The sequence below is a fragment of the Drosophila navojoa genome, chromosome 2, assembly GCF_054131105.1.
Source record: "Drosophila navojoa isolate 15081-1374.11 chromosome 2, UAZ_NAV_1.0, whole genome shotgun sequence".
Classification (NCBI taxonomy): Eukaryota; Metazoa; Arthropoda; class Insecta; order Diptera; family Drosophilidae; genus Drosophila; species Drosophila navojoa.
In genome coordinates, this window is record NC_142890.1 from 4526930 (window position 1) to 4550444 (window position 23515).

At 39.1% G+C, this 23515-nt stretch overlaps 1 protein-coding gene and 1 long non-coding RNA gene across 4 annotated transcripts in view; one reads left to right on the plus strand and one right to left on the minus strand.

The window, feature by feature from the left end:
- Positions 1-17409, plus strand: part of LOC149092074 (uncharacterized) — a 33320-nt gene extending 15911 nt beyond the window's left edge. Inside the window, exon 2 of the long non-coding RNA XR_016196264.1 lies at positions 17203-17409. This is a non-coding gene — a long non-coding RNA (uncharacterized LOC149092074). The remainder of the gene's footprint in view (positions 1-17202) is intronic.
- Positions 17410-18550: 1141 nt separating this feature from the next.
- beat-Vc (beaten path Vc) overlaps positions 18551-23515 on the minus strand; it is a 58841-nt gene continuing 53876 nt past the window's right edge. For all 3 annotated transcript variants that reach the window (XM_089264513.1, XM_089264525.1, XM_018098026.3), the window contains 3 exons: positions 20822-20955; positions 19344-19620; positions 18551-19283 (listed from right to left, as the gene is read on the minus strand). In XM_089264513.1, coding sequence (XP_089120639.1) covers positions 19219-19283; positions 19344-19620; positions 20822-20955 — 476 coding nt within the window. In that variant the 3' untranslated portion in view covers positions 18551-19218. The remainder of the gene's footprint in view (positions 19284-19343; positions 19621-20821; positions 20956-23515) is intronic.

Here is a 23515-nt window from a genome sequence, read left to right on the forward strand (position 1 = left end):
TGCCCTGTAACTTGTACTCATCGGGTATGCTGTGCTTAAATATCAATTAATATCAATTGCTTAGAGATTTTTATTAGTTTTTATTAGTATGACCAACAGTATACCCTGCAATAAATCATAATGGGGTATGCCAGAATTTTTGATAGACTTCAGTCTTAGATTCTGCTGCAGTACTTCCTTTGAATTGTAATATTTTGGTAAATAATTTCATGGTTTTTTAATAATATACCCTGGAATTTTCTTTACTATACGCTGTTTTGATGAGTGCTCGATAAATTATTGAAAATTTGTTAGAGAAATTTGCATTGGCGTTCTGTAATGTTATCAAAGTTATACCCTATAATAGTTCAGAATGCGGTATGCTGTGATCGATGGGCATTCATAGTAAACTGTGAGACTATTCTATGAAACTATTGGGGTATACCCTATAATATTTATGTTTGTTACATAGTAAGTAATTAAAAACAATTTTGATAGATCTTCTTCTTATCATACCTTATTGACAGGGTATCTGCATGCGTTCATCAAACAATTTTTTACTATTCATAGGATGGGTATTCGTACAATATATGAGATAGAAGACAAGACGTTTCTAACGAAAACATTGTCTATAGATATTTTATAGGGTATCCCTTAGTTTGGTTAGTCTCTGAGCTAGGGATGTGTCTGTTTTGGCACTGCAGCTGCAATTTCTCATGCTCTTTGCCAGCTGGCTGCTCAATCATGACCAGACATTGGCTGCCACCAGGGAGCACTTTGCCACTCAAGTGCCAAACAATTTCAAAAATCAACACGAAACCAGAGACGAAGAGGAAAAGCGAGAAGCAGAGGCAGAGCGAAAGGGGCAATGACAAGGTGGCAACATTTTTGCACATCCGCCTTCAACTCCAATTTCAGCTTCAGTCTGGGCTGCGAGCCAGGGTGAAGACGAGGCGCAGCCCCTTTCCTTTGGGTAGCTCTGGCGCTGGCAATGCCAGTTAGCTTTTGTTCAATTAATTAACTTGGCCCAAAGCAGCTGGCCGAGCAGAAGTGGCTGAGGCCAGGTCGAGAGCAGCTCTAATGAATACCAAATGAGCTGCATATCTAGCTAGCCTGCTCCATATGCCCAGCCCTGCCCCGCCCTGTCCTGGCAAACATGCTGATTTAGTTGACGCAATAAATTCGCTAAAAAGTGTCACAAATTTATGGAGCGCCGACAGCCAGCACAGATGACAGATTGTTGCGGATGTGGCTGCGTCTTGAAATGAGGATGGATTTGGAGACGACGACGACGACGATGGCGATGGCGATGGCGATGGCTCCATGGCAGCGCATAGCTCTGCACAAGTGGCAAACCCAACAAATTCCAGCTTCAGCCTTCGCTCGTTACTAAATTTTAATGTAAATTTCGGGAGCCCCCGCCAGGAGATATGTATATGTGTGTATGTATGTGTGCAGCTGTAGGTATATGGGACACGGCCAGGTAACGCTTGCCGCCTCTGCCATCTTATTCGTTTCAATTTACATATAATGCCTGTGCATTCCATATCCTTAGGCGCCTTTTACCTCACTCATGCCTCGACCACGGCCATTCCATATAAATGATGTGTCAGTTTGCGTTGCTTGCTGCGTTTTTATTTCCGACTCGCTTTCGCTCATTTTATGCTTGAGGTGATGCTGCTCACTTGACACAGCCGTTGCCGTTGCCGTTGCCGTTGCCGTTGCTATTGCCTCTGCCTCTGCCTCAGTCTCTGTCTCTGCTGTTGCCGTCACTTTGCCGGCTTTTGGTTTTGTGGTACTAAAAATGTGAAAAAGTAACAGTAATAGCGAGCAGGTAGAGAGAGTGATCGACTGGGGAATGCCCTGCACTGAAAATGTCTCGAGCATTTGTTTGTTGAGTAGATCCAGAGCTAGATACCTTTCTCTCTTGATGTCTGTCTATGAAATATGTATGAAAATTGCATAAAAATGTCTATCGATATATATCGATTGTAGTAATGTAACGAAAAATTCGTTCGATTTGCATATGTATTATAATTCTGTTAAGTCACCTTCTCATTTAAGAGAAGCTGTTATGTTATCGATAATTATGGATTCTTAAATTATATGATAGAAAGGTTGCGAATAAATATTGAGAAGAGAAATCTATCTATCTATCTACTTTTGTAGCAAAAATCTCTTTATGTATATAGCAAAAAATCTATCGATACTTATCGATTTAAGTTATTAATAGAATAGAGTTGGATTAATTCATGCTCTAATGATATGTACTCCAAGAGAACCCTATATTTTCTTAATATAGCCCATCATCTATAAAGAGTAGCTAACATTTTATCGATACATATCGATATCCAAAACAAAATTAAAGAGTTGTGAGAATTTTGCTTAAATATTAAATAGACTCTTCTAATAAATATATATAATCAATCATTTTTAATAACAACAGTTCAAAGCTCTTACGAAAACCTAGAGAGAGTTATCGATAAATAATAATGAGCTTAAGCTGCACATAGCTCAAACGTAATCACACTTTTATGATGCACATTGCTCGCTTAGCTGTTACAGTTACTACTTGTAATTGTAAATTACATTTCAACAAATATTATCGAAATTACTCTTATCGATACATTATTACTGCTTCTCACTTTGCAACCTGATAGTCCCTAAGGTAATGGACTTTAAATGCTAATCAGATTTTAGCTGAGAAACTTATATGCTTGACTACAATTTAGTACAGGGTATGTGCCCGCCGGCTGCCCTTGCCGCTCTACCAATTGCCAAACAAATGGCAGGTAAGGCAAGGCGCCGCCCAAGATTGGCGTGCGCGCGAGCACAAAAACAGATTACAGTTCAAGAACATGTTTTGATAAGCAGCAATTTAAAACGTGATGCTATTTTTGGTTTACACGAAATTCACCAGACGAAAGGCGAAAGATGTGGGACAAGGGACGTGGGACGTGGGACAAGGGACGAGGGACGAGAGCGACGCCTGTCGAAGTACGCCCCCGCCGCAACGATGAAGAGAAGCGTCAAGTTAATGGTGGCTGCTTCTGGTGCTGGGGAGCTTAACAAAAGGCTGCCACCTCAGCAGGGCAGGTGGAAAAGGATATGGGTTATGGGGCCGGGGAGGGGCAAGTGCGGTGAGCTGCTTCTAATTTCATTTGCTTGCATATTTAGTGGGTGAGCGTTTGAGATGCCGTAACGCCTGATGAGCTATTCAGCACAAGCTTTAATGCAATTTACCCATAAAGATGATGAACATTTTAAGACAGTCGCGATAACGCGCTTCGGCGCCAAAACAATGCGCAAAACTTTACGTGTTCCACAACAAAGCTACACAAAGAGTCGAAAATGTTATTTTAGCATAGCAATTGCAAAGTCGAAACTGAGTTATGCAAAGCTGACAAAGAGAATTCTTAGGGAAATCGTATTTCCATTATGACAAACTATCATTAAAATCTAGAATTAAGCAGAATTGGCTTAGCCAAGTCAAATTTTGGCCAAGTTGAATTTAATCCAAGTATTTAATTAAAAGCCAGTAGAGCTTATCAGTCGAATCATTGCCAATTTAATTGTTAGCCAAAGTAAATGCATTGGGAAAAAGAAAATATAATTCCAAATGAGCTCTGATTGCGTTCTATTCACGCGTTAACAACAGATGTTTTCAGGCCCAATTCATTGGCCTCGGGGTCTATTGAGTCGCATCTCTTATGTTCAAAATTATCAACTGTGAGTGCTGATAATTGAATTGAATAGGAATAGAAAACATCGAGTCGATGTCGTAATGGCAATACAATGCGACAATAAATAACAATAATAATAAATGAAGTGTGGGAGAGCAAAATCAACGCCTGAAAAGTTAAAAAAAAGACGATAAAAATACAAAATGAATGCCAATTTTTGAAAAATTAATTTACTGTCTCTGGGCCTGGCTGGCTGCTCTATCGATATTCAATGAAAATTGCAACAGAGCCAAAGAGGCGGCGCTGCAAAAAAAAAAAAAAAAAAAAAAAAAAAAAAAAAAAATGAAGAGTGCGAAAAAATCGTAGGAAAGAATAGAAATAATGAGAATGACAGCGCAGAGAATTGTAAATACACTTAAAAAAAATTCTGTAATAGTTTAGCATGAATATAATGACAGCAGCTAACGGTATGGAAATGAGTTTTGTATGGATTATATCATATGAAGTCTGTGTTTGTAAAAATTCAATTCAATTCAATATATGCTTTATTTCCAAATTATTATTTGTGATAGAACTAGAATAATTTTATCACAATTTGTTAATGATATGGTTAATGAAAAAGTTTATTTTATAATAAAAAAAATGTTTAAAGTATCTTATGTATACTATATTCTGTAAAACCTAGGCTGATAAGCTGGCCTGGAAAAGTGAAATATCGCTTAACCCATATAAGAATAAGGAGACTGGCAGAAGATGACTCTGTTCATAGGTACACTAAAAAGATGTAGAGAATATAGTTTATTTGGAAATTATACTTCAATTCTATTACATGGCAAATCTCAAGCTAAAATCATAAGACTTTTAGCTAAGAGTATAAGAAAAACCATGAAAATATACTTAACAGAGCAAATAGACAGTCAGGGCGGGAGACAGATGAACAGGCAGAAAGACAAAAAGATAGAAGGGGAGATAGAGAGCGATAGTGTGGGAAGGAGGCTGATAGAAAGAGGGAGAGAGTTAGAGTGAGTGTGGGAAACAGAGGAAAAGAGAGAGATAGATAGAGAGAGAGAGAGATAGAGAGAGAGAGAAGAGAGAGGGAGAAAGACAGATAGAGAGAGAGAGGGAGAGGCATAGGGGCAACAAGCATGCCAGCAAAAGTCAACAACGCTTTACAGTTCTGCGCTAATGTGCTTTTGGTTGCTCTTGTTGCTGTTGCTGTGGTTGTTGTTGTGGGTGTTGTTGCTGTTTTGGCAAACAGCGACAATCGATTCTGAAGACATCAATAAGAATGGCGGCGTTGAGGGAGCTAAAAATTCCCAACAATAACTTTTCATTTGAAGGATAAGCGCAAAGTGGCTCCGATTCAGCCAGCTCCTGCTCCTCCTGTCTGCTCCTGCTACTGGCTGCTCGTTTTGCAGCAGACAAGAAGCATTTGTAATAACTGTCATAAGCGAAATTGGTGTTATCCTGTGTAAGGACAGCGGCATGCCCCTTTGCGGCGTGCGGCAAAATGAACGAAATTAAATGACATTTTTTTTTTCAGCTACTGCTGCTGCTCCTGCTCCTGCTCCTGCTGTTGTAGTTGTTGTTCTTCGTCTTCTTCTTCTTGCGCTTCTTGTGACATTGAATTTAGCACCCAATATAAAAATCAACAATGTGTGAGTATGTTGCCTGTGTGTGTGTGTGTGTGTGCGTGTGTGTGTGTCTGTCTAAGTATGCGATAAGGATAAGCTTTAAGCATGAGCATGTGGCAAAAATTCTTAACGCTGAGATTTCATCTGCCAACAAGCTGCGAATTGCGCGCAGCGTAAATGAACAGACAGCAGAAGCAAAAAAAAAAAAAGAAAAAAAAAATAATAATAAGAAAGCGCGCCCCCCCCCCCCCACACACAAAATGGCGGCAGAGCCACGAAATGAAAAGCAAAATGTCAAGTAACGCCCCATTATGACTGTCATAGGAATGAAAAGTAATTTTGATTTATTAAACGTTAACAAACGCACAGACAAAGAGTAAAAGCAGCTTGTTGCCCCGCCCACAATTCGAACTGCCTGCCTCGCACACAAAAACTTAGCCCGCACATAAATGTTGTGTTTGCGTTGGCGACAATTTCGAAAAAGGTTTTCGCTTTGGCTGCTTGATAAAGCCCAAGTGCTTAACCTTAGCCCTTTCTGCTCGAATATAACATACATACATATATGCATGTACATACATATGTGTGTCTGTATATGTTCACAAGTTAGGCCTAGGCTAGCGGCACGTTTCCAATTCTTTTTGCTGTCGCTTCATTTTGTTTTGCACTTCCGTCTGGTTGTTGCCGCCTTTGCTGTTGTTATAAGAAACTCATTCGCATTGTCAACTTCGTTTTCATCAGCAGACAGACAGAGAGAGGGAGAGAAGGAGACAGAGATTGGGCATGGGTAAGACACGCGAGACAGCCTGACAGTCGCTTAAAGATAAAAATTTTTTTATAACTACACGTCGACATCTTTCAGTTCGTTTCGGCCTAAAAATTTGCCAAGACCGTTTTGTCTGCATGCGTGTGTGTGTGTGCGTGTGTGTGTGGGGGGGTCCCGTTTATATCCACTTGCTTGGGGAAAAGTTTGGGGAGTCCTTGTCCCGAGTTGTCATAAAAATAACAGCATCGCAAGAAGCCAAGTTAAGCATCTTGGCGACCTTATGACATATGGCTTAAATGGTACCCATGTGGGAGATTGTGCGTACAATTGGAGTAGTGGAGGCTGCGCATTAAAATATAATTGGATAGTGATTTAGATGGTAACGGATCGGTGGAATACTGTAGCATCGAGCAATAGACAAGAAGGGAATCAGGAGATGGACATAGAGCTTACCAGATACGTTTTTGATATAGAATGGGGCTCTTATTCCTCGAGAGGAATAGATGCCTGGAAGTGAGCTGTAAATTTAAGATAATATTTGAGTAAACATGAAAACGAATATGTAATGATGCATTCCATTGGATGTTAAAGCTCATCAATGATAATAGACTCAGGCTTCAGTTTTATTTATTAATACTATCTAATTGTTATATAATCATCTAACTTGAAATATTCTAAAAACTTTTTTTTTTTATGTCTACATATATTTACGCGGTTTTTCTGTATGGGATATACGAAAAGAAATTGTGAGAAGAATACATTTCGACTGACACGTGCAGCTGCTAAACGTAAATATTTATTTATAAGCTCCGTTGACCCCATTCATTATGATACGAGAAAAATATTAAACAGACAATGTGAAAAATACTCTGTCTTTATTTTCTTTTAGCTGCGCGTGTTCATTCATGAATGTAAATTACACACAATATATGTTAATAATTTAATTATTAAAAAGATGTATAGTATTTTTAAGGAGCCAATAAATTTTAGGATTTTAAGATTTGTCTTTTTTTTTTATTCTTTTATTTTACTATGAATTCCCACTGCTACAGTGAATACTCTCAGAATATTTAGTTCCTTTAGTTTAAGCTGTCCATGCTGTTCTTCAAACATTCATTCCGTTAGTCATTCCATCAAGCACAACAAATAATTGAATGTCGAATACGACACTTTGACATTGCTCACATACACTCAAACAACAACAACTACAACAACAACAACAACAATAGATTGTCAATTTAGTCAGAGTCAGAGTCAAAAGCCCGTTCAGAGTCCTGGGTCAACACTTTCGCATACAGAGTTGGCCAACAGAAATGGTTTAATGGCCGGTGACACTGATTTAAATTAAATATTTGGTATTTGGCCTAACGGTCGCCATGTCACTCTGTCAACATGAAAAGCATTCAACATGTTTGTTGTTAAAATAACTAAAGTAAAATTCACTTAACAATCGACGGTTAGTTAGCCACACGCGATTCAAATAAAAAAATGGTTTCAAAAAAGGAGTAATGAGAGAGAAAGGGAGAGAGAGAGAGAGTAGGAAATGCTCGACTATCATATACCTTTAACTATTGTGGAGTATATATATCAATTGTAAATAAATGAAACAAATAAATAAATATGTGTTCACACACGCTTCTCCATTCAGCCGAAGACACACGCGCTTTCAGTTCACTGATTGTATCTTTCTTTTTTCTCAAGACCTTGTAAAAATGAGCTTCTTTGTTGACTATTGTTCAATCTTATTGAAGTTTGCACGTTTTGAGGAACAATCGTACGATTCGAGTAGCACAATATAAAACGTGCTTCAAAATTTAGTTCAAAAATTTTTTTTATATAAATTTTTTCCATAGACGAAATGGGAAAGGCAGTTAATGAGTGGAGCAGGCACATCTAGGATTTTGACTTTTTTAATTGATCAAGTATTTGTGTCTAGATAAAGGCTACATTTATATGTGATTAGATTCAAGTTGAAATCTCTAGATCATTTTCGATCAAGTCTTTTTCTACTTGTTAGGGAAGTATTACTTCCTGGTTAGCCAGTTTAGACCTTATTTACTTTTGACCTAATTTTATATACATTTTATGAAATATTAATATGTATTATATGATTATTATATTATATGGTTTGAATGATTCACAGGACTTAGTTTATAGTTAGTTATAGAATATTTAAATTAAATAAATAAAAGCTGAAAACATTGTATTTTTTATACTATATAAAAGCATATATTTGTATATATATTTTTTATAGATACTAAATAATATATAAATAATATTTAAAAACTGTAAAGGCTACATATTGTTTGAACTATATACTGTATTTATGTCATGGGATATCTAAAAAATTATAATCAGAAGCATATAATATCAGCCGAAAATATAATCCGAATAATTTTAAACTATTAGTATGAAACTAACGCAGCAATTATATTGTCATTATTATTACTATTATTATTATTATTTATTTATTATTTTTTTTTTATGCTAATATTCCAATTCCAAAACATCTCTAAAATGCACTTGATCTCACCAAGCGTAAATAGCCAATTGAAACTGAAGTGAAGCACCAAAATGCCGATGATTCTGTTTTTTTTTTTTTGTCTGTGAAATGAGTCAAGTCACGGCGGTTAATGGTACGTTGCATTGATTTTCCACTTTTAGCCTCGGCTGTCAGTCAATGTGTCGCGTGCCACACGGCCAACACAAACAGCGAGGCGCATCGCTGTGGCTGACACGCGTTGAACGCGTTGATGGCAATTTAAACAAGCGCAACATTTCCGTTAGTTGTTTTGTCGCCCAGCAAAAAATGCGTGCAGCTAAAAGGGTAGTCTGGCACATAAAACACAGAGAAATCAAGTGCCAAATATCTCACATAAATAAGATTAAATACACAAATCACTGTTGAGCTCGGTAAAGTTGTTCGACTTGAACACATTTAAGTGGTATCTGCCAGTCGCGCTGACTGTAGCTAGTGCTCAGCTGATGCATTTGACTGTTGCTGTCGTGCCATGTCAGACGGTTCAGCGGCTAATTGGCCAGAGATTTAGGCTCTCTGCTGCGCTTTGTTGTAATTAAAAACGCAATCGTCAAAGAAAATCCCCGACTGAAGCCAAGTCCAATGAATTTCGAACTGATTGAAGGAAGGCTTTTGGCACAGCAACTGTCTATCTTTCTCTACTCTTCGCTCTCTCTCTCTCTCTCTCTTTCTCTTGTGTGCATTGTTTTTGGCCATATCATTGACATTGGCAATTGCATTGACATATTGTTGCTATCGGCTTTCTGCCTTCCGACTGTCAAAATGCCACGTCACGATGGCACATAGCCGGGCCCAAAGGCAATCGAGCGCGTGCCTATGCCCATATTGCCATCGCGCTCTTCCAATCGCTCCGTCTCTATCTTTCGCTCTACATCAGCTTTAACGAGAGCTGTTGGCCGTAAAGCCTTTGGCTTTCTGTTTGACATTAAGTGAACTTATAATTAAACGCTTTGGCCCATTTAATCGGATGTGTTTATCGTCGTTTGCGCATCAAAAGTCGAATTCCTCTTGGCTAACATTTTGTGCTGTCATTGCGCCTCCTGCTGCTGGCATTGGCTACAATTAGCACAGCATTGATATTGCTAATTATCACTTTTCGGCATCAATTTCGATTCCGATTTCGATTTGTGTCGAGCATTGAGCAGAGTCAAAGAGGCAGGCGAGTCAATTGCAAATATTCACTATTTTATGCACAAATACCCTCACACATCAGCATTACTCACAATTTCTTCTTTATATATGTATGTATGTCGTAGACTAGTCGGAATAATTTCACATTTGATATTTCCTTGAGTGTGTGCTCTTCCCTCTCAACCGGATATCACTTTTTCAACTTGATTGGCTCTCTCTGTATATATAGCCTAAGTAGCTAGCTCACTCTAACACAGCCACACTGGAGATTATGATCAGCAACAACTATCTTTGTCTCTCTCTCTCCCGAAGATAAGCCAGAGTCGTCTTGAGTCTTTCATTTAACATTGTGCGAGCTTTCAGCCTTGCACCAACACTTCTGTAACAGCAGGAGACAATGCTGTTAAGGCGCGCTGTTATCTTTACAGTTTCACATTATGTTATTGATGGCTCTTATGAATATATAGCAGCATGTCCATGAATAAATGCTAACATTTTTATGAATAATAATAGTGGGTCCCTTTTCGTGGCTGAAAATGAGAAATAGATGCTCGTATTTTTAAAAACTGCAATAAGTGCAGATTAAAAATAAATAAATAAATAAAACAGTTTTTTATTTGAAAAATAATTTTTTTTTTTTTTTGTGTTTTCAGCACAAATTCAACACGCGTCAATTGTGCTATTTTTATTGTAAAGCTGAACCTGATTGCGACAAAGGTTGAATTTGTATCTCATTGTGTTTGTATAAGTTATCAATTGTAAACATGTTTCATATTTTTAATTCCTTGTAAAATTGTCAAGCTTAACTGTAACGAATACAGTATTGTATGAAGTTATATCGTAATTCCAAAAAGTCACGTTTTATGAACAATGTATATATGTTTGTAGAAGTACAAGTTATATATGGTATATATTCTATTCAACAGATTAACTTAATATAGTACAGTATTATATTTTTATTATATATTGAAAATTAGACTTCATATTCAACAATGGGTAGAATATAATGATAAAATTCTTCAGTTCAGCTGAAGAACTGCCTGTCACACATCTGAACTCATATATGCATGTTAGCTAAAAATTATAATTTAAATTTTCTGCTCTGTTGGCCATTTGAGCTGGCTTCCAGTTGTGCCTAATACCAGGTTGGGGTTTTTTCGCCCAGCAGATTGTGGGCTGCCTAATCTTTGGAGCTCGGAGCCAACTGTCTGCGGTGCGGGTAAAGCTTGGCGCTTTGCTTATGTTTCATTTGGTAAAATCTACATGTCGATGTCGGGGCCAAGTACCTGTCCATGTTTTCATTTAATTTGAAACATTTTCTTTGCTTAAATTACAGAAACACATGGCTGCTGGCTAGACGTTTGGGTTGGATGGGTTGGGCATGGCGCGGTGTCACTCGGCTGGGCTTATCTTCTATCGGGCCAAATGTCTTTGTTGCTTTCAGTTGTTTGCCGCCAGCCCGAAAATGGGTGCAAAAAACGTTTTAGACTTGCCCAAAACAAAACAGGAAAAAATTGGGTCAATATTATTTCGCTCTGACTGAATGATACACTGTTCAGAGAAGAGTTTCAGAATTTACTTGATATATGTATGAAGCTCATTGAATGATAGATAGTTAACTGATTAACTCGTGAGCCAAAAATATTTGTTGCTCGATTAAATAATCGCATATGCAAGTGCGAATATACTCGTTTTTCTTGGCAAACAGCGCATGGAAAAGGTAACAACAACACAGTCTAACAAAGACACACGAAACGACAGTTTATTTCACGCCGAACCAAGCGCTGGACTCGTGCCAGGGTTTGTGGAGGCTGCTGAGCCAGCGGCAGGAGCAGCAGCAGGAGCAGGAGCTAGCGCTGGCAATTTACAGTTAGGCGGCCACGTGACTTACTAAATCAACTCGGCCTGCTGCTCGTGTCGTCTGTTTGAAGTTGAAGTTTGTTTGTGGCACCAGCACACGCAGTCGGCGTCGCAGTCGACGTCAACGTCACGCAAATGTCAGCTTGACAAATCGCGCGCAAAAATCTGGCGTGTCTTGCTCACTGTGTGTGTGTGTGTGTGTGGATTCTATATAAATATATATGTACATATATATGCATATATACATATATATATATATTTTTTTTAAGTGTGCCGCTCATTTTTGAATGTTTCTCAAAGCGTTGGATTTTACGTCTCTAAAGCTGCCGCAAGCCGCAACGAAGGGCGTATGTGTGTGTGTGTGTGTGTGTGTGTGTTGGCGCCTCTGCCACAAATGGCACACGGCATGCCGACGGCGCCTCTTTGGGTAATTTGTTGTGTTTGTCCACCCGCCAGTGCCACCAACAATTTTTTGATTAATCAAAGGACATTTTCTTTCCTTTTTTTCCCGTTGTTGTTGTTGTTGTTGTTGTTGTTGTTGTTGCGTTAAAGAAGCCCGAATTAATGCAAAAATGATGAGTGGAAATTTGTCAAGCTTATTTACTTCCGTCATTTAATGGCCCGGCGGCACATTGACAGCAGAGTCTCGGACCCCAATACAGAGACAGCCGGAATTTATCTTTGTTTGCTTTTTGGTTCAGTCTGTTTTTTTTTTTTTTTTTTTTGCTGCTCCTTTCTCTCTCAAAGCCATTTTATGCATAATTTTTTTTCTTTTATTGTCCGCCATTTCTACCTGCGGCTATTGGCCCGGCCCGTGCATATTTTAGCCGGATTTGTCATAATGCGCCGAATATTTTGCTCGCAAGCGAACCTCGCATCGCCTCTGAATAGTGTTTGACAGGGGTTCGGCTTTTTTGCTTGTCCCTCCAGTGCTGTTAAATCGAATTTCTTGGCTTTTTTATATAATTTAGCTGTGGGACACTTTTATCAATTCGCCATAAGCAGGGTAAACGAATTAGTCGGAAATCTATGGCATAGGGCTGGGGACCTTGTTTGGCTTTCCGCTGCTGCTGCTGCTGCTGCTTCTCATGAGGAGATCGGAAAAGGGGCGTATTTACCAATTCACAGATAAGCAGAAGGTCTAAGAGAGAGAGAGAGAGAGAGAGAGAGAGAGAGAGAGAGAGAGCGAGAGAGAGAGAGAGAGAGAGAAGAGCGAGAGAGGAGATATGAGAAGGTGAAGGAGAGAGTGGCGAAGAGCGCATAGAGAGGGAGATGAGAGAGAGGAGATAGGCGAGTAGAGATGCGATCGAGCGAGAAGAGAGCGAGATATGAGAGAAAAGATCGAGAGCATCGCGATAGCGAAAGCTCTCGAGTAGCCTGAGCTCGAGCAGAGCGCATCTCTCGCGCTCGTCGCGCGCGCCTCATCTCGCCTCGCGGCCCGCGCTCTCTCTCTCGCGAGAGAGAAGAGGTGAGCGAAGAGAGAGTAGAACCATCGGACTTTGTCTATTCAAAATATCTTAACTATGAGTATTTATTTGCCTTTATATCTGTAAGTATGTCTGTATATCTGTCTCTCTGTCTGCCTCTCCGCCTGTCTCTGTCTGTCATTCGGTATTTATATTGCGGTAAAATGAAGTTAGAATGCTTGCACCAGCAGAGAGTCTTCCCATTGGTCACTTGAGGCTCGACTGCAACGACCTCTACCTGGCATCGGACCCAAGATTTGTGTGCGACTTTGTGCTTGAGTGATGGTCGCCCTATATAAAGGCGGCAGCTGCAGGCCGGGTGGAGGTCAGTCGTGCAGTGTTGCAAAGTGCAGTGAAGTGAAGTGTGTGATCGTTGAGCTGGGCATTAAAGACTTCGAGGAAGTACTTAAGGCAAATACATAGAAGAAATACTTAGCAAAAATAGTTAGGGTAATTACTTTGAAAAACTACTTGGAGTATATTGACGAAAACTCCAATAAATACAGACAAAGCTTGAATAAACTTTGAATAATAATATATCACGTGAGTTTATTTCTTTTAACAAGAAGTGTATTCCCCATTTCATATATTGGAATAAAATCTTCTATCTTCCTTGGTTCTCTTCTATATATAAGTCTCGTTCTTGAAGAAATATTTAAATAATTCATTCGTTCTATTGTTGTTTCTGTATTGTTTGCAGCTGTTTCGATGGCATTTGGCATTTAGACATACATATATTCTGATTGAGAGCAGTGCATTTTGCCTTCTACAAACACCTCCACGAAAATATTTAGTAAATAAATAGATTTTTTGCATTAAGAAATTGCTTTATTTATACGATTTTCATTCTTGCGTGTTTTTTTTTATCAATGATACGGACAGCTGCCGTAGATTTTCCCAGTTTAATTTATCCATCTGGTTTTTCTAATTCGAATGGGTTGCTCTATATTTCTGGTGATGAAACTCGTCTCCCAATGGCCTTGGATGCAGCCACCACCGCAATTGCAGCCGAAGATATTGCAGGATCGACGACCGCAATAGAAGCCCACCTTACGCTTTCCATGGGCACAAATGACAATCGAACAGACGCCGCCGAAGCCAGCACGACCACCAGAATCGCCGCATCTGCCTCGGCCCACAGTATAGGAGAGCTGCATCGATCGCCGGCAGCATTGCGCCTGAGCGCAGCCCGCATAGGCCAGGACGAGGGCGAGAGCCAGTAGAATGGTTGTAGTAGTCTTCATGTTAGCGGTTCTACGATTCTAGTTAAAAGTCTACTCTGCTGCAGACTATTTATAGGAAATTTGCGGGAAATTTTGCTAAAGGCACGTGCGTGTTAAACAAATTATTTAATCGCATATCGAATTGTTTTCTTTGCGTTCCCTGAATCTATTGAAAAGACGAGTGCAGTTTATAATGGCATTGTCACAGTCTGTGATGTTAGAATGAAAGGTGTAGCGAAACAGACTTCGTGTTATCCAACAGTCTGTTGGCTGTTAAATTCCTTCATTATGATTTCCCTTAAATACATTTATGAAAAGTATTATAAAGTCTTTAATAGTACTACAAAAAGTTGTTGGCGAGTATTGGTGCGCTAGTGTATAAGCAGAACTGCAACGTTTGGTTGTTCAAGTGAGACTAAATTTATTACGCTTCTTAACATCTAAGTACATGATAGCGTTGCCACTTATGCAATATTAGAATTGCCATATCAACACTCTTCCTCAATTCTTATATTACATTAGGCCGATCAACGCTGTGCATTTCATATGTTTTACTTTTGACAAATTCTCAGTTAATATATCGGCAACCATTTCACTTGATGGACAATGAGATAACTCAATTAACTTATCTGCATAACAATTACGTATATGGTGATATTTGGTATCAATATGTTTGCTTCGCGCATGATATACAGGATTCTTAACCAGATTTAATGCGCTTACATTATCATCATAGATTTTAATACACTTTCTCTTAAAATATGGATTAATTTCGCCTATTAACTTTCTTAAGTAAATCGCCTCCTTTGCAGCATCAGAGAGCGCCATATACTCCGCCTCAGTACTGCTCAGCGGCACCGACTTCTGTTTTTTCGAGGTCCACGAAAATGCCGAGCCTCCCCACATGAATGCATATCCTGTGAAAGACTTCCTATCAGTTGAGTCTCCAGCCCAATCTGCATCTGCATAGCCAGCAATCATCTCTCCGGTCTTCTCATAGACTAGCGCTAGATCTGCCGTGTTGTGCAGATACCTCAGAACTTGCTTTGCTGCTGCGAGATGTTCGCTGTGTGGATTTGAATTCCTTTGTGCTAGCTTGCACACTGAATGCAAGATGTCCGGTCGTGTGCATAGCGCAATATACATCAGCGAGCCAATCACAGACTGATACTTTGTGATATCAACGCGCTTACACAACTCTCCCTCGCAGTTCACTTGGAAGTTAGCTTCCAATGGTATTGACGTAGTGCGGCAGTTGGACATGCCCATCTCATCGAGCAGACCCACTATATGCTTCTTTTGGCTCACACGAATCGCACCAGTCGTTCCTTCTCGCTGGATTTCAAGGCCCAAGAAGTTCGTTACTTGACCCTTGTCCACTATCTGAAATTCAGAAGAAATAGCCGCTTTAGTAGCTATTATCTCACCCATGCTTGAAGATGCCAGCAGCATATCATCTACGTATACTGCAATCAGGTTTATCGTCTGGTCATCTGAGCACTTGGTATACAGACATGGCTCGCTCTCGCATGCCCTGTATCCCATTTTGGTTAGAACGCCGTTCAGCTTAGTGTTCCAAACCCGACCAGCTTGCTTCAGGCCATACAGTGGCCTTTTAAGCTTCAACACACATCCAGAATGGTCATCGTAGAGTTCTGGCTGTTGCATGTAGATATCTTCTTCCAGAATGCCGTTTAGGTATGCCGTCGAAACATCAAGTTGATGTACATAAAGCTCATATTCTGCAGCCATAGCCAAGATCATCCGTATTGTACTATAGCGCACTACTGGAGAATACGTTTCTTTGAAGTCTATGCCATACCTCTGGCTGCATCTTTTTGCTACCAAGCGTGCTTTGTAGCGCTCAACCTCTCCAGATGAATTCGTCTTTAAGGTGAACACCCATTTGCAGCCTATGGGCTTCTGACCATGTGGCACATAAGCCCTGGGCCCATAACCTGTTGGCGAGTATTGGTGCGCTAGTGGATAAGCAGAACTGCAACGTTTGGTTGTTCAAGTGAGACTAAATTTATTACGCTTCTTAACATCTAAGTACATGATAGCGTTGCCACTTATGCAATATTAGAATTGCCATATCAACAAAAGTTGTATAAATTGTTTGTTGGTTTATTGCTTAAACTTTTCTTTAATTGATGCAAATGTTAATTAAATGTTAATATATTATTATAACATTACAAGAACTGCTGAGTAGCACTATGTTATGAAAGATGTACACACAGGCACCAGTATTTATATTTTACGAATTTCAGGAGATCTGTAAAACATAAGAATCGTCAATATCACTTATAATGGGGTTGACTTGGGCTTTTTATTCGTTGAATCAATTGAAATGCGAAATCAGGTCATACATTTGCTTAAAATGTACAAACATAACAGGATGAACAGAGTATAAGCGACTTCATTTAAGCTTAATTATTGATCAGTCCAGTGATTGATGGCCTGCTTGGACCTTGGAATCCACAAGAGACTAAATTAGTTCAATCTTAATCATCGAACTTGTTGAGATCTAGAGTATTTAAGTTTTATTCCACAATACTATGTACAGGGTATCTCCCAGCTGGGCCCACCCAACATGAGGCGCTGTGCTTAGGTTTTATTATCGATACACATTCAATACGATTCACTTGTTTTATTATATAAGTCATTGATTAAAATATATATTTAAATTGTTCTTTAAACTATGTCAGAATCAAAATAGATTGATTGACCTTTATTTATACATTAGAATCATCATCAAAATGATGAAATAAATTAAATAAATATTTATATATATACGGTTTCTGAAAGCACCTATGTAATTTCAAATAGTTTCTGCCAGCTTATCAATTCCACTTGCTGCTCAAAATTCGAATTTTGTATTTTGGATGTCTTTCGATGAAATTCTTCTCCCATTTGCCTTTCAGGCAGCCGCCTCCGCAGTTGCAGCCGAAGAGATTGCAGGAGTAGTGGCCACAGTAGCTGCCAATGAGACGCGTGCCATCGGCACAAATGGTAATCGTGCACGTCGAGATGCTGCTGTTGACCCCACCAACATCCTTGCAGCGACCCGACTCCACGGTAAACGAGACGTTCTTTGTACGCCGACAACAATCCGCCCGAGCGTTGCCCACGAGGGCCAACACGCAGAGAGCAGCTGCCAGTAGAATCGTGGATGTATTCCTCATCGTCGCGCGTTTCTGTTAGACTATTTATTGAGATTCGCGCTATTTATAGGAAATTTTGGAAGAACTGTAAAGACAGCAAATCTTTGATATAATAACGAATCTGCAATACCCTAATATACTAGGTCTTCAAATAATACATTTGCTCAGGTCATCTCGTTTCTAAAGGTGCAAAAAATAAAAAATAAATTGTAAACAAAGAATAAGTATACTATATTCCATATGTTATTATTTTTTTTAATTAACTAAGGAAAATAATAAATTTTTTGAAATAAGAAAAAGAAAATACTTGAATTGCTTATAAGGGTATTCGATATTTAACTGTTTATATTCGATTTGATCTCGCTTCATTTACACAGAACTCATTAAATGAGATTTGCTTTACATGCTATACTCACTCATGAAGCGAAATGGGTATATTGGTTTTCAGCTGAAATGAGGTCCTCAATACGTTCGTCTGATAAATGTCTAAGGACTGACCAATAGGTGCGTGACCAAGCAAGAAAATACAGTTAGGAATTTGAAATCGAATGACTATATAACATTTGATATTGATGCTTCGAAATACCGTAAAGTCCAGATTCCTTCTAGACTCCTTTATATTTATAATTTATATATATATAATTTATATTTAATTCTCCATGCATCATGATCGAGTATTACGCACTCAGTAACACCCGACAGCAGCGCTGTGGCTTGTTATGACTGTCAGCATCATATTTAACAAGATGATTTGGTTGTCTTATTAAATTATTAAACTCTCAGCTTGAGTATGCAAATAATTAAAACTAACAAGTTTTCATTATAAGTCCGGGGTCGACTGGGTTTATTAATTTTTTAATGCTGTTTATCTCATTATTGGTAATCAAATGTTTTGATATCGTCAAAAATTGGATTCCAGCTTGCATGACAGCTGAGAGCTTCGCCTTTTCGCCGAACTGAAACCAGTATTCCCTCCAAAAGTGTTCGACTAATGCTAGTAATGCTGTAGATAATTAGCAAATAAAAACATATATTAGCTCGTTTAATTTAATTGCTTCAAAATTAAAGTTGTTGATTTGAAATTGATTTTGTTTGTTTTGGTGTTTTCCATCTGTTTTTTTTTTTTATTTGTTATCTTTGTTTTTATTTTATTTTTATTTTTGCATTTTTTTTTTATTTATTTCGTACATCGTTTAATACAAATACATTAACATTTCACATTTAATAATTATGTTTACTTTTAGTTGCAGTTGATTGTGTTTCATTTCTCGCTGTGTGCAAATACATATGCACACACATATGCATCTATATATGTATGTTTTTATTATGTACTGAACGTATGTGCATTTCGTATTCATTATTAATTATAATTTTATATTAGATTTACATACATATGTAGTGCTTGCTTTCGTTTTAGCCAACTATATCAAATTGTATTTGTTAGATTTTAGCTATGTTTTTCTATAGATTCCATTTAGTGTGTGTGTGTGTGTGTGAGAAAAATTGCTTGGCTGTGCAATTACCATATAGTTAATATATGTATATATGTTAGCATATACATACATATATCTCAATATATATACAAATTCAACAGTTGCCTTGTTAACTTTTCATTCTCTTCGACTTGGCGTAGTTGGGGCGCTTTAAAAAAGCCGCCCTTGTCCGACTTATCGCCTTGACTGGACTTAAATTACATTCGTTTAATGTAATCAAAACAACAAATACAGCTATGTGGTAAAATCAGGCTAAAAGAAACGCGGCCCACAGATACAGCCACTAACTCAGAGTGCAGTGCCAGCGCAGCAGGGACGTCAGGCACAGCAGCCAGGCAGCGAATGTGGCTGTAAGAGCATTATAATTCGATTACAAGGAACGCACTCTCGCACTCTCGTGTCACTCACCTGCTCGGGCACTGGCACAGGCACCGTTCTCCGCCCGCCGCTGGTTGACGCCGCTGTCCCTCAGCGCCATTATGGTTGTGCGCAGCCAGCTCTCACGCCGCAGGCTGGCCACGCCCAGTATGTCGGCCACGCAGCGCAGCTCCAGCATTTCGCTCTTGCCAATGAAGCGCTGGTCATCGATGTGCAGGCGCAGCTGCAGCTTGCTCGCATAGAGCGGAAAGCCCTCGGTGTTGTGGATGACTTCATTGATTTGCGGCTGCAGCTGCATCTGTGGCGCCTGTCACAAAAGGGGAGTAGGTTAGTGAGTGCTCCAGTTGGCACGGACAGACTTGCTAAACAGCCGGAACTCAATTTTAGCTGGATTCCAGAAAATGGGCTATGCTACTTCCTCATCTCACAGAAGCTATTGGATTTTAGTATACCATCTAGAATGTGTGTGTACTCAATAGACCTAGACTCTGCATATTTAAATAGATTTAACTTTAGGTTTTTGAGATATAGAAACATACATTTCTAGCTAAAAACTTTGTAGTGAGCAAAAGTCTCAAAATTTAACCTAAAATGCTGCATTAGTTTAAAAAATGTGTTATCGATATATCGAGAATCGAATGTAATATAAACAAAACTTGCATTTGGGCGTACACCACACAGAAGTATAATTAAAAAGCTCTGCTTTAAATCTATCTTTCAAGTTATAGCCGAAATTCTATATTAACTTATAGGTCTGTTATCGATATAAGGAAAATCGAATGCGCTATAAAAAACTTTGTATGTACATGAGTGTATGTATACGAGCGTATATTAAACAAGAGTAAAAAAGTTTGCTACCTGTGCTTCAAGTTCTATCTGAAAAGCTGTAACCGATTTTGTTATCGATATATCGAATGCGATATAAAAAACCCTCTATTTTAGCGTAAACCAGACAAAAGTAAAAATTTCTGCTCTCTATCTATAGATCAAGCTCTAGCTGATATACCATATTCATATATAGATTTGTTATCGATATATCGAAAATCAAATGCTATATACGTACGCAGTCTCTAGCTGCGAAAGTTATCTGAACTCTGTGACCTCTATTGTATACGAGATAAGCTCATAGAACATCCACCTGAACAACCAAACAGACATCTCACAACTTCTACTCGAATCATCAGCCAGCCCAGCCACGCCTCGTTCTGCCCATTACATGGATACCACTTCTTTTTGCAACGCTCAATAGCTTCAGGGCATTCGAGGCACAAATCGAAACGAAACCGAAATATTGGGGCCGACCTCTGTTCAAAAGCGAGTCTCGCATAATCAGTGTCAGTGTGGAAATTGCACTGGCATTGCCACATGCCGCAAGTAATTTTCGGGCATGCAACACGGCCAATGTGGTAACCAGTTTTTGGGCCGTGTCCATGGCTATCTAATGTGCATTTCGATTTGGCCGGCGTGCAACGGTGCGTATGCGTAACGCGCGAAAATTGTATACTTACAGTTTTGTTGTTGATATACCATGTAAGGCGCGCCGCCGGACTCGACCACTCCGAGCTGCAATTGGCCACCAGCGTATCGCGATATTTATACGTCCGTCGAATGCCCGAGATCAATGGATCAAATTTTGGCAGCACTGTGAAAGAAGCGAATGAGTTGTGAGATGAGATTGGCTATGAAGCTGACCCAACTATGTGGTGGGAAAAGTAAATATGTATGGAGTATGTATATATATGTATATGTATATGTATTTTATAATTTGTATTCTTATATAAGTATAAAAACAGCAATAAGGCAGACTTAGGCTATGGAACTTCCGCTCATCAATCATTCAGTCAGTCAATTATTAATTGTATATAGAATATTATTTAAAAGCAATTGAAGTTGGTCAATTCCAACTTGAGCTTTGCTTTCAACAATTTTCTCGACACATCACTAACTTAGGATATATGTAATATTTGGTGAAATTCCATAACTCCTATCCACAATTCCAACACTTTGGCCTCAATGACCAAAATTTGTATTTGCTTAACACGCAGTTAACGGCATTTATCTATTGGTCGAACTGGAATCAAAGACAGTTGGCTTCAAGCTTAACCGGCAGCTGGTTGTTTGCTCGGTTGGCTGTGGGTCAGCTGAGGTGTTAGTTGGTAGAGAGTACACCAGCGTCGAAGCACTTAGGTAATTATCAGGCAGCCAGCAGTCTCTAAATATTTGTTCAAAGTGTTAATTAATCTTTACAAATAATTGCACAGGACAAACTTTTTTGATGAAAGCAAGAATAATTTGGTTTATTTCGTTGATACACACAGATGCACACACAGATACACATACACAGTTGTATACGCACACAGAGTGTAGAAAACAAAGTATCCGTCACCAGAAACCAGCAAGCGACAACAACAAAGACCAACTTGAGTTGAACCACAAAACACTGGGCAGAAAACAACAGCAACAACAGCAACAAGAACAACAACCAAAATAACAATAGCAACAACAAGAAAATTTTAGCTGAGTTTGAGCTATAGTCAAATGAATGCCGACTGCCGCAGCAGTTGTTGCTGTTGAAAATTTGTGAAATATGCTAAGGAGCCATAGTCAGAGAGCTGTAGTCGAAGCCAAAGCTGCAGCCATAACCAGGGCCTTGGACGCACCCGGAGGCATGGGAATACAAGCGAGTGAGGGTGCGCTGTGGCAGGGGCTGTGGCAGGGGCCATCAAAAGTCAGCAGCAGTCAGCAGTAGTATAAACTTTTTAATTGACTTAATACAAACCACTTTGGTGGAAAGTTTGCCTGACCCTGTTGCTACCTCTCCGGCCTGCCGCAACGCTCTGGCCGTCAGTTAACCCACCGAGTGCCCGAGTACCAAGTATTTTGGCCAAGTGCTTGCCAGCTGATGATGATTGCGAGCATGTTGTGCCGCCTTTTGGTGGCATCACATCAGATCGGAGCGGTCAATGTTGCAGGTGTACAAGGTACATGTGCTTGTAAGTGGTGTTGTGGGGGAGGGTGAAGCCTCGCCGGTGGGGCCAGAGTGGTAAACAGAGCTGTGACTCGAATTGGTAAAAGGCAACACGCAGCATGCGGCATGCGGCATGCGGCAAATGCGAAAATTGTACGAAAACAAAGCAATCAACTCGGATAAATAAACCAAAAAATGCCAAAGTACCAGTAAAACACACACACAAACAACAAGAGCAACAACAACAGCAGGAACAACAATGGCAAAGGCAACTCAAAATAAACAGAAATCAAATGTAAACAAATGACAATGAGGTCCTTTGTACTGCGGAACGTTGAATGCTCTAACGCAGAAAGGTTTATATAAAATAATATAATATGCTGGATAGATTCCTGAATAGAAAATTAATTTAAAATAATAATAAGTAATCAAAGTAAAATAATGCACAAATATTATTCGAGTGAGTTTGCGCCTTTGCTGTGCATTTTTGCCTGCGCTCACTTAAGTAAAAGAGAGAGCGAGACAAATATAGTTATTGCTGAACTTAGCTGCGAATCTTGCTGAAAGAGAGCGAGCGAGATGGAGACAACTTTAGTTGTTGCTGCACACAGTCCACACTGTGCACTCCGCAGTGTTACTGAGTGGGAGCGAGATGGCTATTGAGGCTATCCTCACACGGTCGCCATGATTGTAAATGGCCGAAGAGCAAAATTGCCATTTTGCCAGTTTGAATCGTGACTATTGGTCATGGAAATGCAATAGAAAATAGAGATCAATTTATCATAAAATTATATATTTAATATGCAATTTTTGGAGAATTTTATTGGCAAACGAATAATTAGTATTATATAAAAAACTAGAATTAATAATAAATATTATTTTAATAAATAAATATTAACGCTTTCTACACACATATTCATAAAAACATGAATACTCCGTACAAGTCGAGTATTGAAAAATTTATTGAATATAACATTTTGATACTCATTTCCGCAGCAGAAATGTTACATTTAGCTCCATTAAGCAGTTAGTCTCTCTTTCTCTGCAAGAGTATCGAAAAGCAAAGAACAAAAGCCAAAATAAAGTAAGGAAATAAATGACACTATAGGCAGTTGGGGAAATTGCTTGCTGCCAGTTTGAATGCTAAACGAGACCAGAAAACCAACAACAAGAACAGCAAGTACAACAATGAGTTGAGGAAGTTGGAGTGAAAACAAGCAGAGCATACAAATAC